Source organism: Polyodon spathula, chromosome 19 (genome assembly GCF_017654505.1).
Source record: "Polyodon spathula isolate WHYD16114869_AA chromosome 19, ASM1765450v1, whole genome shotgun sequence".
Lineage (NCBI taxonomy): Eukaryota > Metazoa > Chordata > Actinopteri > Acipenseriformes > Polyodontidae > Polyodon > Polyodon spathula.
In genome coordinates, this window is record NC_054552.1 from 6,915,904 (window position 1) to 6,937,243 (window position 21,340).

The window sequence follows — 21,340 nt, forward strand, 5'->3', positions numbered from 1 at the left end:
ACCCCTAATTTAAAGGCTATATTTATTCCTTTGTTTCATGCTAACTGGAACCTGTATTACCATCTATGTTTAGGAACGATTACATTACACAGTTCTTCATTTTAGAATGTCCTATTGGCTGTTAATGTAAAAAGCTACATGAGCAAATTATTAGCCCACGCTGCCTTTGAACAATTCAACCTGCTTGGATTTTATAGCAGGAACGAAAACACTATTGCTCAAATTATTTTCTAGTCCAAAGCTGTACCCTCTTACTTCAATGCTGAATATACTGTAGTCTTTATTCTTCTATATTGTACTTACTGTCCAGCCGTGCTGCCCTCTCGTCTATCACACACTGCTTTGTGTAGGAATCTTCAATTGTCGGGTCATAATCTGTGACAAAGTAAGACTGCAAAAAACACAAAGAATAAGGAGATGTTAAAAATTACTTATTTGCAAGCTTAAAATGGCTAATTTGGTGACCAAGGACCCTGGGTTTAGGCACTACTGTATATGACAAATGAAACAGACTGCAATCAGAAAGGAATCCAACTGGATCAGAATGGGATCCTATAGCAACAGAGCTTAAATCTGGGGTTTCCAATCATGGTCCTGGAGGGCCATTCCACTCCAGGTGTAACAGGTAAAATGATATAATTAACTACTTTAAGATCTTGATTTATGTTTATTTGGTTAAATATAAAATTGAGAACAGGGTTGGAACAAAGACTATGATTGAAGGTCCAATTTCGGACACCCCTGGCTTAGATAACAAAAGCTCACTAAAAAAACATTTTTTTGATTAAACTAATGAACCTTGAAAATGATTCTGAATAGATGTGTGAATTTTCTCACACACAGCTGGAGGCGGTACAATGAATTTATATTTTAAAAAACTGTAGACTCATGGGGCCTCATACACTAAACGGTGTTAAATTACCTGTGTGGTAAGAGAAGCCTATACTGCGTGCAACAGGAAGGCGTGACCGCTCTATTCATGAATTAATAATATGCACGAATAAGGCGAGCTAAATGATTAATTTGCCAGCCATCCTAGCATGCAAAGTGCTGCACGCATTAGACACCATTTATTTTGGTATATGAGCACTCCAAAGGACAGGTAGCCCGGCTCTCAAGTTGTCAGAATGACAGTGACCAAGGAGGCAGCAGCCGGCACTAGCCACATCTTCAGTGGGTCTCCATAGGATGAGGGGAGGCAGCCCGGTGTTACGCAGATTTTTGTATCCTCATAAAATTTATCCCCTTAGATTTGACGCCTGCATAGATCAAGATTGCTATACGTGAATGCTTAAAGTTTCTGAACAGTATTTACATATAATAAATTTAAAATGTGTTTTAAATGAAAAATACAGTTTAATTTTGCTACAGAATTAGTTTGGTCTTGTTTTCAATATTTGTCGCAAACTGCAGCAGAACTCAATTGCAGTGCTTGAGAACACAGAGGGACTTGGGCACAAGTATATCATGCATCCACATCCAGCTTTGAAAAACTGCATCTGCGAGGATACAGAATTCTGCGTAATACTGGGAATGTCTTCCTTTGAGACGGTCAAAGCGGAGAAACAGAAAATAATTAACTGAAAACAAATATGTGTTTGTTCACCTTTATCCCCCTCTGGTTTATTTGGAAGGTGCTCCGGTACTGAAACATTGGCTAAATAATACATTTGTTTCTATTTAAAGGGATTTTGCAAGTTTGCGGTTTCTTTCTTTTTCTTCTTTTAAGAAACTTTAACCTTCCAGCTGCTTATCGGGCGAATTCGACGTGCTGCACAGGCTAGTCACAATTTGTGCAGTGCTCACTGTTGTCTTTTCTTTGAAAAAATTGTTAAAGTATTCAGGGCCGAAATAATTAAGTGTAATTCATGTGTTAAAAGAGCACAACTGTCTCTTGGCTGCTTTGACAATACAAAGTCATAATGGAAAAATGTTATATAGCACTGTCTATTCCCATCTGCATTGAGAAACACGTTTGGAATCGGAACAAAGGAAATGATTATGTAATACAGTTCACATGCAGTCTTTTGTAAGTTGCATTTTCAGAATCATATCATTAGGTACAGTATTACAACAGAGTATGTTAAAATATTGCCCTTAATCCACAAAACCAATGAAATACAACCTATGTAGCCTATATTTGACATTTTATTTGTAATGTTCTGTGGAACACGGGCACTCGTTTATCCTGGAAAAAATTTAATACAGTACCTGAAAGCAGATATACGTATTTATCATGTTTCCCACACAGCACTACTTGTGGTCTGCTCTATATTGTGATTTAGACAGACACTGCCTGGATTCAATAAGCGGTAAACTTAACACATGCTGAGACACTTAGGAAAGTTAGCACCATTTAGTAAATATGTTTTTTATATCAAGTCCCTCCCTCCAGGTATTAGGGGAGAGAATTTGAATACATTTCCATGAATTACTATTGTTAATTGTATGTATATGACTCTCACGTGGTAGTTTTCCACGCGATTAATTTCACATGCAAAGTCATTTTGCCGCTGGTTAGTGAATATAGCAGTTGTACAAATCACACAGTAACGGGCTTACTGCGTTACAAACTGGTTACCGCTGTTTAGTGCATGGGGACCATTTCAGGGTTTGATTCCAACAGTCTGTGTTGCAAATATTAACCAGCTCACCACTGCTTTTGCACATGTCCCATTTAAACCATAGTGGTGTATCATTACTGAAACACTAGGGGGTTAAAATAGATTTCACAATGCTTCTGCAGAGCGGAGTATTGCTGGGTAGTGCTGCAATAATTCACTCTGTATGCAGTAAATCAATTTACATACATTGCCACTCTACATCTAAAAATTCTACTTCTCAATTACACATTCATATTACTTAAAAAAAAATAATGCATACCAATGGTAATTAAGGTTGGTCAGGAAATTATTACATGGCTCAATGATCTACTAGCAAGCAAGCCAAAACCCAAGTTATTAGGTAAGATATTTGCTGTTTTGTCAATCCCCAAATCAAGTTTTCACTTGTCAGTCTGGCAGTTGGCAAAGAGGTCACCTTAAATCACTTTGGAAATAACAAACAAACGAGTCCAACTATAGTTTGTTGTATGCGTATGTTTTTGGTCTCATGATAGCAATGGCTTGTGGGAAACAATCCCTTAAAACACCAAGGTGGTGAATATTACAAACCTGATTAATGTAAACGTATAGTAGCGTACATCATGCATATTCATGTCAAATATTAAGTCCAGCACTGAGGGGCAGTGGTCCCTGTATTGCCACTAGGTGCGACAGCTTGCACCAGGAAAAGACAGGAAGGAAGCTCCACCTACACACAGTACAGGCTGCCCATGGAGTGAGCTGCAGCTACAGCCCCAGGCATGCTGGGTGATGGTGATGTCACAAAGGGGATAGTCCCACTCAGAAGGCAAAAGGCTTTGAGACTGCAATCTCAGCCTTTAACTCACAGCTGCTTGTTGTCTTCCCAGTATTTCACCACTCTACTGTTTTTTTTTTTTGTATGGCTCTAGTTTCTTTCTCAATGGCTATTCACATAAAAATGTAGTTTCACGGAAAACACTGAACCAGATCCATCATTACTATTGTAACCATACAGCTGCATTTAGCTGAGCACATCGATCCTTCACTATCTTACCAACAGATGAATAAAGGAGGAGAGTGCAGTCTATTTCAGGATGTTATTAAAATTAATTAACATCATCAGGGAGCTTATACACATAACTAAATCAGGCCAGTCTATCTTTATCCATAACTTCCTGCAATTACTGTATTCTCTTCCATGACCTAATCTAGTAGATTAATTGAAAAATACATTAAGATTATTTACTATACTGTACACAAACTGCAATGCTATTGGGGTGTTAGTTTCAGTAACAATGTTTAAACTCTAGGATTAAAATTGTTACTTAAACATGATATTGGGAATTAATGCAATTTTCCATATAAGACTGTACGTGTTCAACATTAAACTGTATATAGATGACTGCGTAGAAATACTGAATATGAAAAACTGGCCAACACTGTACACTTAATACTGTGTAAACAATCATCTATATTTTGCCTGCATCCTTTTGATAACGTTTAGGCTAAATTTGAAACATCTGACAACGAAACACTTAAACTATTGACACACCAAACTGAGTCAAAATAAATAAATACATAAGCTGGTTGTCCATGTGTTTAAAAAACATGAATTTAATACTCTTATCATAGCAGCAAGTAATCTCATTTAAAAAACAGCCCTCCCCCTGTATGAAAGCGGATCCCAGATTTCATTGCAAACAGTCTGACCTGGGCACCCATGCAACACCTATTCAGTGAGAGCAGTGGCTGGCATAGACTCAAGAGTGGTCCACCAGGCCTAATCCATGACATTTAATAGCTTTTTGATCAGGGATTTGACTTGAATCCAAGATAGAGAGGTGAATGGACAATGGACCCGTTGTTAGGAACACTTAAGTCAGGGATTTTCTTTTCTATTAAAAGTGAAACTAATGAGAAGTTATTTTTTTATGAAACTACAGATGGACTGCTGGGAGGAGAAGTCTACACCACACACGAGTTTAAACGTACGTGATCTTGATATATTGCAAAGCATTGTGCTTTGATGCACTTGTGGCAGTCTTTTGTGTTTTCATGTTATCTGTGTTGATTTATTCTAACGGTGTGAGGAAATGAAAGTGAAATCAAATTTGTACTAAAGGTATAATTTTAAAGTTCAACTGTGTACTTGTTTTTTAAAAGTGAGCATACATCTAACTAGTAAACAACCAGCTGCACCAAAGGATTACTCATTTACAGAAATAAACACCGATTTACAACCTAACATCACAAAAATGAGCACAGGCTAGCGGTATTACATTGGAGGACTTCAAATAATTACTAAAAATAAATAAATAAATAAATAAACACATTAATTTGACCACAGCACCAACACGTTAGTTTTAAATGAGAAACCAGGTTTTTCTTGATTATCTATGCTTTTAACTGTATAAGCTTGTCTATAAACACTTAATATTTCATTATATGATACGTTTACTTATATAAGCTGATAATCATAAGTGGAGTGGCCGTGTAAATCTAGTCAATTTCAATGAAATGGTCACCCTAAGCAAGTGGATTTCAGTCTGAAGCCCAAGTCAGTTAAAAGTCTGAAATGTGTTTAACACGGTGTTAGAACACTGGCCTATGTATAAAAGTGTCTTTGTTAGATGTTCTCTGAGTTATCTAGCATGTTACCTAATTAACCTTTTGTCACCAATTATTGTTAACAGGTGAGGGTCCATAATTACTATAAATATAGGTAGCATAGGCACAAGTTTGTCATTCCTGAATGTATGGGAGTAGAAAATGGCAAAATACGCTCAGTTAAGCAAAGAAAAAAGACCGTCTGTAATTACTTTAAGAAATGAAGGTCAATCTTTAAGACAAACTGCAAGAACTTTGCAAGTGTCTGTAACTGCTGTGGCCAAGACTGTCAAACGATTTGAAGAAACTGGCACTCATGAGGACCGAACAAGGTCAGGCAGGCCAAGGGTGACCTCAGAATCGGAGAACAAGTTCACTGATTCACAAGTCTGTGAAACCGGCAATTAACTGCCCCTGAAATACAAGCTCAGCTAAATGCTACTAGAAGTGCCGATGTTTCAACATCAGCTGTTCAGAGGAGATTGCGTGAAGCTGGCCTAACTGGAAGAATTACTGCAAACAAACCATTGTTAAGAGTGCAGAGTAAGAGGAAGAGACTTTCCTGGGTCAAAAACACAGAAACTGGACGTTTGAGGAGTAGAAGTTGGTCTTATGGACCGATGAGTCAAAATCTGAAATATTTGGGTCCAACCGCCGAGTATCTGTAAGACGCAGACTTAAGACTTAATTTAATGACCTGGCCTGCCCAGTCTCCAGACCTCAATCCCATAGAACTTGTATGGGACGAACTGGACAGAACAGTCAAAGCAAAGCTACCCACAAGTGCCCTCCATCTCTGGGAATTGCTGCAGAAGAGCTGGGAAGACATGTCAGGTGATTTCCTGCTGAAACTTGTTAACCGAATGCCTCGTGTTTGTGAGGCTGTTATTAAGGCAAAGGGTGGCTATTTTGAGGAATATTTAGAGACAATTTTCAATTTTCTTGAACATTGCTTTGATCCTCCTTATGTTTTGCTTTGTATATTGTAACATGTGTTTCCATTTTCAAGTATTTACAGAAATGTATACGACGTAAAACATTGTCAATTATGAAAAAAAAAACTAGTTTCCAGCAAGTGTACTCAAACTTTTGACTGGTACTGTGTGTGTGTGTGTGTGGTATATATATATATAGATATATATATAATAGATATATATATATATATATATATTATAGCAGTCTCAAATCGTCCTGTTTTTATTTGTTTTTTGGAGTTTTGTGAGCATATACCCACAAAAGGGGAAAAAAAACCTAAAAAATGATTCCAAAAGATAATACTATTTCTAAAGAACTTTCATCACAGTGTCCTTCATCTAAATTTCTAAGTGAATGAGTAGCTTTATTAAAATCAAATAGCTTTTAGATAATACCCGCCATCCATTAGCAGATCAAGATTAATAAGCAACACAGCAACCGTATTTAATTGCATTCTATTCAGTTCTAACAGCACTTCAATAAGCCAGAGGGACTGCTAATAAGAAAAGGATTTATGCCAAGATTACCAGCACTACTTACTACCAGGTAATATTCTGCTCACAGGCACATGTTTCTCATTCCACTGCTGATCAATCCATTCTTCTTTATGCTGACAATGCAATATCAGTAGGATTTATTTATTTATTTTTAAACCAGACACCCTAAATATACAGCTATGACCAAAAGTTTTGCCTCACCCTATAGAATTAACTACACTCAACTGAAACATGCGGAATAATGTTACATGAGCATAATGAATTACACACCGCTTTGCAGTTTTCCCATATACAAACATTGAAAAATGTGACATTTCAAAATCTAACATGAAATACTGCGGCTTCCGGTAGACTTGATATATAATTTTATAGTTTTTTTTATTACCTGATGTTAAATAAAATACCTAAAATGATGTTCATATAGTTTATTATTTATTTATTTATTTTAAACATCTCAAACTGAAAATTCTAGGTGCTGCAAAGCCTTTACTTTTGGATTCCCAAAAACAGCCACGGATCTCTATGGAGTCAGAGACTAGAAGGTGCACCAGTCTTTCATCTGCTCTCAGTAAAATGTAATTTCACCACCAGATGTGAGAGTGTTTTTACTCATTAACAATGCTGTACGTACTGTTGCAGAGTGTGCTGTGTATTTTTATTGCAGTCTGGAAGCAGACAGGCAGCCAGGTCATTGCAGTCACATGGGCGCCATGCCAGCTGTCTAATCGAGGGCCTGTCCCACAGCCCTTGCATTCACAATTCTTGAAGAGCGCCTCAATCAACTGACACTTCCTCATTCAATCGGAGCAGGAAGGCACCTTTACCTCAATGGAACTTCAAGGGCAGCTGAATGAGAACTGGAAATTAATTAGCAACAACTAATTGAAAAATAAAACTACAGCTGAACACAGATTAAGTCAGCCATATCATTTATTTAATACTGTCACAAAACATCGAAGAGGGGCAAAAGCAGAATTAGGAGGTTGGAGGCTCGAGTATAGATTAATTAAATAAAAAATAAATTTAAAAAAGCATAGCAAAGTGTAATACAGCAGAGTGAAAGCATGGTAACGCATATGGTAGACATTGTAAATAATAGCAAGGTATGGCAAAGCATATTAATAAACTTGGCAAACCGTGGCATCATTTCAGAAAAATTCTGGTGGGGGTTGGGGGGCAAAGCTGTGTCAACATTTAACATTTTCTGTCCCAAATAGCATGAGAAGAGAATGAGAAAAAACAGGCAGTTTACAACAAGATAGTGTTCTTATTCTTAAAATGAATTATACAAACTGAGCAATGAAAAGCTGAAAATAAATGAAAATTAAAATCCAAAACCGCATAAATGTTTAATTTAATGTCCCGTTTCATTTTACATCAGGATACCACGTAAACCACCGTAATTGCACATTGCAAGTAAAAAGTAACTTAAAATTTGAAATAAAAACAAAAAAAGTACAAATATCAATATCAGAAATACTAAATTAATATATATATTTTTTTGTTTATGAAAAAAAATACCTATGTATAACTGGGCACCTTAGCTTCTAACGTGATTTAAGCTCTGTATAAGATGACAGAAGACTGTAATAGCAAAGCTTTCATAGCTGATAACAATTTCTTTCACTATTGCAGTGCCAGTGGTAATCATCACAATCAGTGAGGTTTTGTCACAAGACAAAGTCCCTCCAGAATCTGGGAAGGCGTAATAAAAGCGCCCTCTACAATACGGCTTCAGTACATTTAGCTCTGTGCTGAAATTCAAAAAACACAACACGCAAAAACATCCAATCAAACACAATGTGTTTCATGTCGTAACAACCTGTATAATTTACAAGAAGTTCACCACAATCAAGTACGCTGGCAGGCTCATCATAAAGACTTGTTTTGAATGCTTGCTGCTTTTATGTAACGTTTGTAACCCTGCTATGTCACTTCAACTGTTACTACTGCTCAGGATCACTGACATTTTAAATGTGTCGCTTAAAGAAGCTTGTTAAAATCAAAAGCTCCAAGACTGTACTTAATAGCTTTTGTTAAGATTAATATGTTTACCAAATACGGCTCAGATGTCACATCACAATAGACAAAATCATCTGATAACAGATCAACCTCGAGTCATATCTAATCTGTTGTCTACCTGAGCAATGTAAAATTCAGTGACTGTTCTTGTTTATTTATTCCTAGTGGTTATGACTTAAGCCACAAACCATGTCAAAAAGCTTTGCTCTTCAAATAACTATTTTCTTAAGACTTTTGTTACAAAAACACAATTATTCACAATTTTCAACATTACCACTCATAAGACAAACAGCCCTAACCCTACTTCTACACCTTGTTTAAAAGAAAGATGAGGATTTGTAGAACCTCCACATATGGATGGCTTAATCCTAAGGAATTTCAAGTGAGCAATCACAAACCAAAGCAGTTTGTGGTCATTTGTGGTAGCTTAGCTGATGACTTATCGCTCCCAGTGACAACATTTCCTGTTTCAAGGAAGACAAAATTGGAGCCGCAAAATTCCAGGCAAATAATGTGTTTTACTTGTATTTGCAGAGAGCCCATTAATCATTTCCTTTCTAGATGTTATATAGTTTCCCTTGTAGCTTGAAGTGTAGCCGGGAGAGGGATCAGTGAAGCAAAGGCACTCTCACACATAACTCACTGACTGAACCGAAACATGAATTCAGGAATATCGCACTGCAGTGCAATGGCTGGAGCTTCTGCAGTCACTCCTGAACTCTGTTCCACAAGAGGCATTCTGGGAAGTTGAAATGCAGTGATGCGGGTCTCTTAAAAGCAGCTGGCTTCTAGAAGGCTGCACTTTATTGGAAGAAAGTATACCACACACTATATATTTCTCATTTATTTTACTGCAAGGTCTCTCCCAAACATCTAACACACTAAACAGCCAGTAAGTAAGATAAAGGCCATTCCTTGACACAGTAAAGCAGTTTAATTTTCCCAATCTGACCCTCTGAAGTGCTTCCTTTAAATCTTTTTCTTCACTCTTCCCCTTGACAACTTTATTCCACATTCGTGAGCAAGCAAGAGAGTGTGTGGGTTGGGCAAATGAAATGTCTTGTTCAGTTCAAACTACGGTAGTTGTTAGTAAAGGACAGTAGATTCTCAAAAGGCAGGAAACATTCACTGCAGAGCAATATAACTTGGCAGATGGAGCCACAACAACAAGCAAACATTCTAGGACTACCACCCTGGATCATCCAGTGTGCTGTTGCAGACGCCTGTAAGTGTTAACATCTTCTTAATACAGACCCCACTGACAAAGTATCAACAACAAAACAGTCTGCAGAATCTCCCCCCTGCGTAGTAACCAACCAATGGACTTCATAAATCACCCTTTATACTAATGCCATTACTAAAGGCTACTTAAAGAACATAATACAAGTTGATATTTTACATAAAACAAGCTTTCTCCAGCTCACATTGTACTGTGGGTATCTTTTTTTTTGTAGTAGTAGTAGTATTGCCCATTTCCGATGAAACCTTATTGCCACACAGTCTGGGGAAGTGAATCTTTTATGGTTAATGCTTTTTTCTTCCTGTGGGACCGTCGTCAAAAAGGAGCAGATGGGACCTTATGCTCCACTTCATAGGAGAACGGAAAAGTATAAAGTCCCTCTTGTAACCCTTACACTGCACTGCTGCTTCTTTGTGACTTGCAGAATCTCTTGAAGTTTGATGTTGCTCCACAGGGATGGAGAGTGATATCCATATTCTATATAATTAGTCTTATTCAATTATACAAATGCTACAGTAAATGTGTCAAGTCAAATCAGGCCCCCATGGCTAAATAAAAGTGGTAGTCCTTTTTATAGAATTGGCTAGAAAAATTGCTGAAAGGTGACTTGAAACACAGATGGGATGCTAGAACAGCATTAAATCCACTTGATGGCAAAACACAAATATGCAGAGACACATCGTCGAGGTGGGAGTCAGAGTCCTCTGTAACAGGATTTCATTCATCATTCACAAGGCTGGCTTTCTCTGCCACAGAGGTAGTCTGCCCACTCTGGCAGAAGAGCCAATAACTGCCCAATGGAGAAACCCAGTATACAGTATAAGGCAATACATTCTTTAAAAAAGCACCCCACTACTAACCATGCACCGTTCTCATCTTTCTGTAGTGTATTTTCTTTTCTGTCTAAAAATTGTAAAGATGTGGCAGAAGTCACATACTGTATACTGCACTGCAATGGAACTTAGTATACACAATTATTGTACTGTACATTGCACCTTCGTATTAATTGGTGTGGACAGTATTCATGGATATCAATTTACCACATGCAGTGATCAGCAAACCTACTGGTAAAAGAAGAGTTGTCATAACTGGCAATAAAAAGAAAAAAAAAAAACAGGAAATGTCAGTCCTGGTTAGGAATATTTTAATTCTGGCTTAAAGCTCCTCTTCTGTAGAGAGGCAACCTACTGTGGAGTAGAATTCAATTGAACTGAACAGCAGTGGATCTAAAAAGCGCTGTTTAAATGATTCATAAAGGTTATAAAAATCAAACACCTAACCTGCAAGTAAGTGTCTTTAGTTTATTCCAGCATGCAAAATATGAAAGAAAACAAAACGTCAAGAAGGTTAATATTTTATTAATATAAATGATGGGAGATACCAGTGTTCAGATCAACTAGATAGACTCCTGTAAGTGCAAATGGTACTGTGCAGTCTACTGTACTGCTTCGGGCCAAGGAGGGGAAGTTGTTGGGAAGCAGCTGTAAGGTTATGCAGAACGAGTCTGAAGTCAGTAAGGCCCAGTGAAAATTGCGGAAATTTTCTTTAAAATTCACGACAGTGTCATGGGTAAAGTATTGTATTTTGCGGAATGTGCACGTAACTATTTTATAAATTATGTGTACTGGTTATTATAATTTTTTAAACATCAAATATAGAGATAAATGCACTGACATCAAAATCAACGTCAAAGTTATTCAACCACTGTACAATAGCTTGTGAAACGGTGTTGTAATTAACAGCCTGTAGGTAAAGTGTATCTGCAAGGGCAGCTTTCAGTTCTAGCACCTCGGGTGCATGTTCACCATTTAGGTCTTGCAAAACAAATACAATGTGTAACCCATACTGATCTTGGACATCAGTTGACATGACAGTGACCACTGACGCAACCAGACTGTTTTACCAATTCCATAATCTCCTGCTTGTGATACTCGGCAACTTTAGGTAAGTATTTCTCAGCTGGGCTGATAAAGGAATCACTCCACCCTTTGATACACTCAGTCCGAAGAATTTATGTAACTTCTGTTTGTCCAATTTTTCAAGAGGGATATTTGCGCAAACACCTGTCAAGTCAAAATTTTCCGTGTTTCGTGTTTCACGGTTTTCAGTGGACTTGGAAGTCAGCGTTTTTTGTTTTTTTTGCAAGTAAAGCAGTCGCAGTACTGCCCTGGACTTCAGCCTTTCTCTTTCGGTAAATACTTGAATCTAAATGCCTGTCAAGAGCGGATTCTCGGTAGCGATCTACAGTAACGCTGCAGGACGTACAGAAGAGCTTACCTCCGTCGCTGTGTAAACTCCTGCTGAATACTGCTTTACATGATCTGCTGTAGACACATTTTTTGCCTTTTTAGAGACATTCATTTTTTATTTACAGTGTGTAGTATTTAAATTTAATTCCTGCCTAGATTGTATATAGTCACATGCCATAATCACTGCACAGCACTATGTGCATGGTGAATAGTACACGCAGGCACACAGAGCTGTACAGTTTCGTTAATGTGATTTTTTTTTTAACATGAAATACAAATAACAATTATGAACTTATTGTTATTTCTTAAGAATATTGTAAAAAAAAAAAAAAAAAAACTGCGGTACTGGGCTAATTTCATGGCTTCCGTGCAGCCCACGAGATTGCAATTTACACAGGACCTTAGTCATGAGCACTGCATTCACTCCAACAGGAAAAAAAAGCCCGGCTGGCATTGAAACATCTCAGCCGCTGGGCTGTAAAGGAAAGAAAAGACCAATGGTAAACCTAGAGTTTACAATCCTAGCCAGCATACTAAGAGTTCCTTCTGGAGAAGAAGAAAAAAAAAACTCAATAAAAAAGTAGCAATACATATATTACACAATATGACAAGTTAAACTAATTAGCCACAAATTATACACCCGGAAGTGTACTGAAATTAGCTAGCTGCTTAAAAAAGATAATATTAAGTGAGAGGATGGCTATTTAAATAACCATTAAGTAGCCTGTATTTAACAGGTTTAATTAGTCTTATGAATTATTTAAAATGTGTCCTGGTTTTGAGCTTTGAAAATCTGGTCACCCTACCATTTGCTGGACCATGATCTTGATTGGTACTATCATAACCCTACTTACTAGCATAGCATAATAATATTTTTGTACTGCATTTACCAAAGAAACAGGTCAACATAATTCCAAAACAGATCATAATCTACTTATGCCTTATCTGACTGAAGTAATACTTGTGTATATAACATTACATGTGTCAGCACAAGTTAAAGCACATTTACATGTGTTTATCAGTTATTAAAACTGCTCAACTCTGTCGCTAACCTATCGAACTGCAGGGATTCACCCAATAACCCAGATCGATAGGAAACAAAGTAGACAAACATTTTAGCTGTCTTCAACACTGTGCATCAGCCACTTACACTCTCTGCTGATTAAGGATCATCTTTGGCACCTGTTGCTTTAAAAAAAAATTACAAAAAACAAAAAAAAAGATCAACAAAAAGTCTAACATTGATTAACTTAACTTTAACATTACTGCCTGGAGACCAAAACAAACTCCAAGATCCTCAGTTGAGAAATGAGGTTTAACAGAAGCTTAGCAACAGGTGAAACTTGTTCTTGAGCTGTTTGTTGAAAGCAGCAGGTGCATGCTGCAGCAGGTCAGGTGGCTGTGACACAGACCTGTTATGCAAAAGGATACGGCTCTGTTAACATTCTGATAAATACAAGAGGACACCAAGTTCCATTTGGCAGAGCTGCGATTACAATTTCAAACAATTTGTGAAAGATCAAGTTATTTCTGGGACACTATCTGTGTTTGAACACATGCTGGAGTCCACATCAAAGAACCGCGATAAAAGCCTCTCAGCCAACGTTTTTCAAAGTCAGCTCACCTGCTGACTACTTGACCTGTTGCCTCCCATTGTTTTCTAAGGGGCCTAGTTACGCTCAGACTTGTATTGAGCGGAGCTATTTCTGTGCAAAGTTTTCTTTATCCAGCAGGGAGCAAAGTAATTGTGAGAACACAAAGACAAAAAGCAGAAAATCAAGAAGTTCACTTTTAAACTCAGACATAAATTAACTTGTATGCATAACCATCAAAAACACTCAATAACATGAAAGAAGTGTTGTACAGATTTCAGCATGCTGTATTGAAGAAAACAGGTTATAAATAAACATTACAAAATAATGGAAGGTCAAATTTTGTATAAGGGTCAACAATTCCAAAAAGTTCTGTATAAATATTTCTGGTTAACTGATTACTACTTTCTATTTGCATGTAAAATAGCACTGTAAATGTATGCTTGTCCTTATGTGGTAGGATTGGCATCCCCAGAGCGAAAAGGAGAAGCAGGCAAGATTTCACTACCAACGGTTTGTTACTTCCTGATTGTTTTGCATTTCTCATGGTTTACATGTAGTTGGACTTGCCATGCCATTTTATTTTTCTTTAAAAAAATAAAAATAAAAAAATGTACAGACATGTTTGAAAAGGTTCGCATTACAACTGTGCTAGTGCAAATTAAAAAAAAGGAAAAGTTCAGTTCCAATAACCACAGTTACTTATATGATTCTAATCTTGCTTTGCTGTCTCGTGCATTGCTATAAAACATTCAATAAACAAGCGGTAAAATATCTGCACATCATTCCTGGTAGGGGAACATTGGATTCCAGGGCTCACTTTGTATCCCACTTTGGATCAAATCCCAGGTTTTACTGGGACAAAGGAGACCTGATCTGTAATGACCAAACAAACAAAAATCACTCCAAAACAAACTCTTAATAACCTGTTGAAGTTTCACTGTGGGTATTTATATTGCACTTCACTGTATCCCTCCCATCACTTTTGTACAGTACTGTATGTAGTACTTCTTTCTAACACTTACAAAAAGAAGAAAAATACATACTTGGGACTTCGGAACTGTGAATGGGTACTCCTCGCCCCTGTGTACGTATGTTTTACTTTGTATTTGTGTTGTGTTATTATTATTTTGACGTATGGTTTAGTGTGTAAAAACACACTGTTTTCTTATTACCGTTTACAGCTTGGATGGGGTTAAAATGCCCCATCCAGATAAAATCGTGAAAATGCGCCAACAGCGACTGATTATTGACAAACTGGCTGTTGACCACGCATGACAAAGCCCGTGCCGAATGAGGTTGAGGGATAAACTAGGTAATTGATAGCCAGTTAATCCCTCGGCCGCAATATAAAAAGAAGCAGCTTTGGCTAAAGGGGGTTGGTGTGTTCAGAGGCGGAACGAGAGTCGGGCGGTGAATTAAAGTAAATCTAATTGCTATTCGTGCCGGATATATACCAGCGTGACACTTGTGTGTTCCTGTCTGGTTGTCTGTCTGTTTTGGCCACTGTGCCATTATGTTTTGTTATGTGTTTTGTTTTGTTTAAATATTTACTTTCTTTGTTTATTAAAACACACAGCAGCACATTCAATCACAGAGCTTTGTTCCTGGTCTGACGTCACCCACAAGCCATCTTGGCACCAGACCTGTGCAGCTGTGCATGCCAATGAAAACAGCAAGAGTGACCTTATCAGCTGGTGGCAATGTGCTGATGTGTTTAAAGCACTGCTGATTAAAATGAATGCAGCTGAGGAACCACTGATTTAGCGGAGGAGGTCCAAACCTTACAGGTCCCTGCACTTTATCACACAGACACACATACCAACGCTGCAGACTCCCTTCCCCAACCTAAAGAATGCTGCTGACTTATGCAACTTTAGGTGTGAAATATGGGCCCCAACATTCCTGGATTACTAACAAAGGGGAAATAATGTATTAAATCATTCAAAGCACTCTACAGGAAGGGGGGGAGGGGGAGGTCCATACCACAAGAATGTTACCATTGATGGTCACAGGCAATTACACTAGGTTACAAAAATTACAAAATGCAAGACTTAGCCATTACTGTAAGTCAATTAGCAGAGAATATTTATTTGCATGCCCCCATATCTCATGAAAATGCTGGACAGCTGCATTTGAGTAACTGCAGTTCAGCGAGCACTGAACCCCATTGAAAGTCCTGTGATCTCTCTGGTTATGTGATACACATGCGCTCCAGTCCCCTATTTCAGTTCCCCACTAAACCCATCTATTGTGTGTCTGTTATTGTAACTAAGCTATTTATTAAAGCTTGCTTGTTTTGCTGTCGGAGGCAGAAAAATGGAATGAAGGAATTCTGAAAAAAATCGCAGAGGTTCATGATGTTTATTCAGACAGCTCTCGCTTTAATACTGTATGTTCACAGATTCATGAGGAAAAGCCAGGTCCTGAACTTATGAAATACCACCACCTGTTTTTTTGGTTATTTTTAAGGGATTTACCGTCCATGCTACTGAGACAAATGTTTATAGATTACAGTAGTTACTGTATAGTATAGGTGGCCAGATGCTTCAAAATAATAACTAATATAGATATATGATGATTGCTTGTAATAGGGTTTCTTCGTAGGATGATGAACTATCCCGTTAACACCGTCAATGCAGCATTTAATAGGCTGCACAAAATGTCAGTTTATCAGCCAAGATGATTATTGGTTGTTAGTTGCGTTGAAAATTAATTCTATCCTGTGGTTACTTAGTAAAGCCCGGCCACGCAGCATGTAATAACCTGCACAAAATGTGAACATAAGCGGGTTTGTGAGAGAATTGATTCTACTCTGTGCATTTTATACATATATATATATATATATATATATATATATATATATATATATATATATATATATATATATATATATATATATATATATATATATATATAAATGTGCTGCAACTCACACACGTTCGTTGCCCCCTTTAAGATAGGACCCAGGACACAGAAATGGAAGTTTACAGCGGTTAGGCGCACTTTTTAATAACACAGAATAAAAAATAAATACACACAAACAAAACCTACACTCTGTTTTGGAGCTCTGACTATACATTTAACAGGTCCACGATTAACACTCAGGACGCCTAAGCCGTTTACCTGTCACAAAACAACACAAACCACACAGGTTTAACACAGCACTTACTTTACTTCTGACTGCTTGTAAACAGAGCACACCTTTTACTTCCTACAACTCAGCATTCCCGGGTAGCCTGGTTGCTGACTATTTATACCCTGCACCTGGTTCTAATTTGCAATAATCCCCAGGTGCGGATGACAATGAAACAATTAAATAATTAACAAAAATGTGCATTCGCACCTGTTTTTGGCAGGGAAACTATTAACCCCTTCCCTGCCATATTTATATATATATATATATATATATATATATATATATATATATATATATATATATATATATATATATATATATTGTAAGGTAGGTGGGAGGGGGTTAAAATCCTTCCCTGCTAAAACTTGTGAGAATGCACTTTTGGGTCTAATTGTTTAATTGATTAATTGTTTAGTAATCCCCTGCACCTGGTGGTGGTTGTAAATTAGAGCCAGGTGCAGGGTATTTAAGAGAGATAGGCAGTTTGTTTGGGGCTGCTGTGCGTAGGGAGGCAGAAGGTGTGGTCTGCTTCCAAGCAGTCAAGGTAAAGTGCTGTGTTAAACCTTGTGAGTTGTGTTTGGGTTACAGGTAAACAGCTTAGCTGTCCTGGTTCAGTTAGGTTCCAGACGGTATAGTTAGTGCTCCAGAGAAGGAGCTAGGTGTTTGTTTGTTTGTTTTGTTTAATTTATTTGATTGGTGTTTATTAAAAGTGCGCGTCAGCGCTTAAATCAATTCCATTTCTGTGTCCTGGGTCTACTTTGAAAGGGGCAACGAATGTGAAAAGTGAAAGGATCTTTCACATATGGTACCAGAAGTGTGTATGGGCGCCCCTATGACCCAGTAAAATAGAAACCCTAGAGGAATTGGTCGCTTTGATAGAGAGAAACACTGCTGCCCAGATTGAGCAGAATAAGAGATGGAGATTGAAACTTGGACAGCTATGACCAGAGCAGACGGAGCTGGATCTGCTGCTCCAAAAATGGGAGCAGACAAGCCCAGCCGCCGCTCCCAGAGCCCAGAGAGGAGGAGCCGCCGCTCCCAGAGCCCAGAGAGGAGGAGCCGCCGCTCCCAGAGCCCAGAGAGGAGGAGCCGCCGCTCCCAGAGCCCAGAGAGGAGGAGCCGCCGCTCCCAGAGCCCAGAGAGGGAGAAGCGATGAACAAAGAGGAGGAGGTGAGGTGCCCACCTCCATCACCCCAGCGAACCAGTCCGGCACTGCCAGTTGCGGTCCCTTGCCCCTTGCTCCTGGATACCCTGCCGGTCTTCCTAGACCTTCCTGCACTGGACCTGGAGCCGAGGAGTCTGCAACATTGGCCACAGCTTTTCCCCTGGTTCCCTGCTCCGCTCTTTCCAAGCACCCAGATGTCGCTGGGCTGCTGCCAGACGTCGCTGTTGCTTCCCCTGTTCGCTGCTTCGCTTCCCCTGGGTGATAGGACATCGCTGCGCCGGTCCCCAGTGGAAGATCTCTGTCCACTGCTGCATCCTCCTGTTCCCCGGTCGTCACTTCAGTCGGCCCTGTCATCCCGGTGGGGTCCCCTGTCACCGGTTCATGGTCCCTTCCCGGAAGTGCCGGAAGGTTCGACCCACCCTCGAGTCCGCCCGTGGAAGAGGGTGGAAATGGACATTTCCGGACTTGAGTGTGGGTGGTTGTGTTTTAGGGGAGGGGGTGGCCTTGGTATGGCCGATAAGTGTTTCATACTTGAGGGGGAGGATGTGTAAGGTAGCAGGGAGGGGGTTAAAATCCTTCCCTGCTAAAACTTGTGAGAATGCACTTTTGGGTCTAATTGATTCATTGTTTAGTAATCCCCTGCACCTGGTGGTAGTCGTAAATTAGAGCCAGGTGCAGGGTATTTAAGAGAGACAGGTAGGTTTGTTCGGGGCTGCTGTGCGTAGGGAGGCAGAAGGTGTGGTCTGCTTCCAAGCAGTCAAGGTAAAGTGCTGTGTTCTGTTTGGGCTACAGGTAAACAGCTTAGCTGTCCTGGTTCAGTTAGGTTCCAGACGGTATAGTTAGTGCTCCAGAGAAGGAGCTAGGTGCTTGTTTGTTTTGTTTGTTTGTTTTGTTTAATTTATTTGATTGGTGTTTATTAAAAGTGCGCGTCAGTGCTTAAATCAATTCCATTTCTGTGTCCTGGGTCTACTTTGAAAGGGGCAACGAATGTGAAAAGTGAAAGAATCTTTCACACTATATGTGTGTGTTTAATATTTTGCTTTACTGTATCGCGACCTGCATATCGCAATATGTATTGTATCGTTATATTAGCGTATCATTACACCCTCTACTTAATACTGTCATCAAACAAGCTTTAACCCCTACAGGATTTACTGTACAAAAAAAATTAAAATGATAGGTCACCTTGAGCTTGTTGTAGGTATAGAATATGCAGAACACCATGTGTTCATGCAATGTTTAAGTAAACACTGGTGTTTGATCTTCACTGCTCAGTGATTACCCTTCCGTCCGGGGGGAAAAAAAAAAAGACTGCCCTGTCACAAGGAAAGTAAAACCCACAGCATGTTGGTATCTCAGCCATTAGTGCTTGATTTCTTAGCTGACAATATACCACCATAGGCTAGGCCAGCACTGTAGAAAAAGTGTTTGTATAAAATGTACCTGTGGCTAACAGCAGGAAATGAATGGCTGTAAACACTTACTGTAGATGAGTCGTCATACAATCCTTGTAAAATTATATTACTATTGCTCATAAATCAGCTTCAATTCAAAATTAAATAAGAGCTCCCTCTATGCCATATTAAACAAGGGAAATATATTCCAAATCTGATTAGATTTCTCAGAGAAAACGTAAATAATGGGAAGCAACAGAAAACAGAACTTCCTCTTTTAAATGGAAGGCTTTGCAATAATAAAAGCTGAATCCAGGATGATGCCATATGGTAACGCAATTGTATTATCTTCATACAACAGGCTTTAAATCCAAAAGGCTCCGCTGAACACTTAAAAAAAAAAAAAAAAAACTGCTCTGGGAATAGATTTCTCCACTGCATGTGGTTCAAACACATAATCAAGTCTCATACTAGAAAGACACTTCATTACCGAATCTTAATTATAGCCGGTAGTTCTCAGAGGGAAAGGAACCCCAGCATGTGACATGACTTAAATAATGTACTTATTATTTTCTGGGTTTTTTCCTATTTCCACTCATGACCGAGGTGCAATTCACTCTTTTTTTTACCTGCAAATGAGAAATCATGACATGACAAAAACATCATTCTCTCTAATGGAACCAAAACTTGACCCTGCGCTTACTAAGGTAGCATGTTCCCTCTTGTAAATTCAAGAGGCAATCAGGCATAGAACATGAGGAGTGCCACATAACTTGTTTGATCTTTCACTGTTCTGGTGGCTTCTAGATTAAGTCTTGATGAGTTGTGATGGTGGGAGGGAATTCTTTAGATGTTTTTTCCCCCCCAGGAATGAAAATCTGCCCAAGAGTACGCCACATGGACAGCTCATACGGTTCAAGACCCTAGTATACAGGAAAAAAAATACACAGCAAGCAGAAATGACATAGTTACACTTCAACAACTTTAACCAGACAAGGCAGAGGAGCGAGACTGAAACTTCTAAATTCGACGTGCAGCACTATTCGTCCTGTTGCACACTGCAGGGATTTTCCTCAGAAAATGAAACTTCTAGGGGGCTCCCAAGTGGCGCATCCAGTAATGGTGATCCACGTGGAGTGCAGGATGTGCTCTATGGTCTGGGGATCGCAGGTTCGAGTCCAGGCTATGTTACAGCCGACCGTGATTGGGAGTTCCCAGGGGGTGGCGCACAATTGACCGAGCGCTGCCTGAGTAGGGAGGGCTTAGGTCGGCAGGAGAATCCACAGCTCACCGCGCATCAGCGACCCCTGTGGCCGATAGGGCGCCTGTGGTTCTGCAGTGGAGCCTCTAGATCTGTGTTGTCCTCCGGCGCTATAGGTCTGGTGGCCTCGCTGTGGATCCGCAGTGTGAAAAATGACAGATTGGCAGGAGCACGTTTCGGAGGATGCATGCTCCAGTCTCCGTTCCCTGAGTCAGTGGGGGGGTTGCGAGCGGCGAGTCAAGGATACAGATAATAATTGGGCACACTAAACTGGGGAGAAAACTGGGATAAAAAAAATTGGAGACAACTACATTTAAAAAAAAAAAAAAAAAATCTTAAAAGAAAATGAAATTTCTAGAATGTTGTTGCTGGTACCCCATGAAAGTTCTTGGAAGAAATGCTTCTGGAATATGCTAATGAGGAATGTTCTAGTTAAACATAGTGATCTTGTAGAACACTCACTGGGAATCCTGGTTGGCAATCCCTTTTCCTGGAACCTTTGTAATCCTCAAGCAGCTATTAAAAACTTACCTTGCTGAAGGGCACGCATTAGTGAATGCTGGACTTTCAATAATAACACCCAACACTATGGTGATGGTGGATCTGACCTATGT

General features: G+C 39.1%; 1 protein-coding gene across 4 annotated transcripts in view; it reads right to left on the minus strand.

Annotated features, from left to right (window-relative positions):
• LOC121294598 (ras-related protein R-Ras2) overlaps positions 1–21,340 on the minus strand; it is a 50,850-nt gene that overhangs the window by 5,464 nt on the left and 24,046 nt on the right. For 3 of the 4 annotated variants that reach the window (XM_041218465.1, XM_041218464.1, XM_041218468.1), the window contains exon 2: positions 304–391. In XM_041218465.1, the coding sequence (XP_041074399.1) occupies positions 304–391 (88 nt within the window). Of the gene's footprint in view, positions 1–303; positions 392–13,325; positions 13,417–21,340 lie in introns of those variants that run through there. The other variant, XM_041218466.1, reaches the window with a different exon arrangement.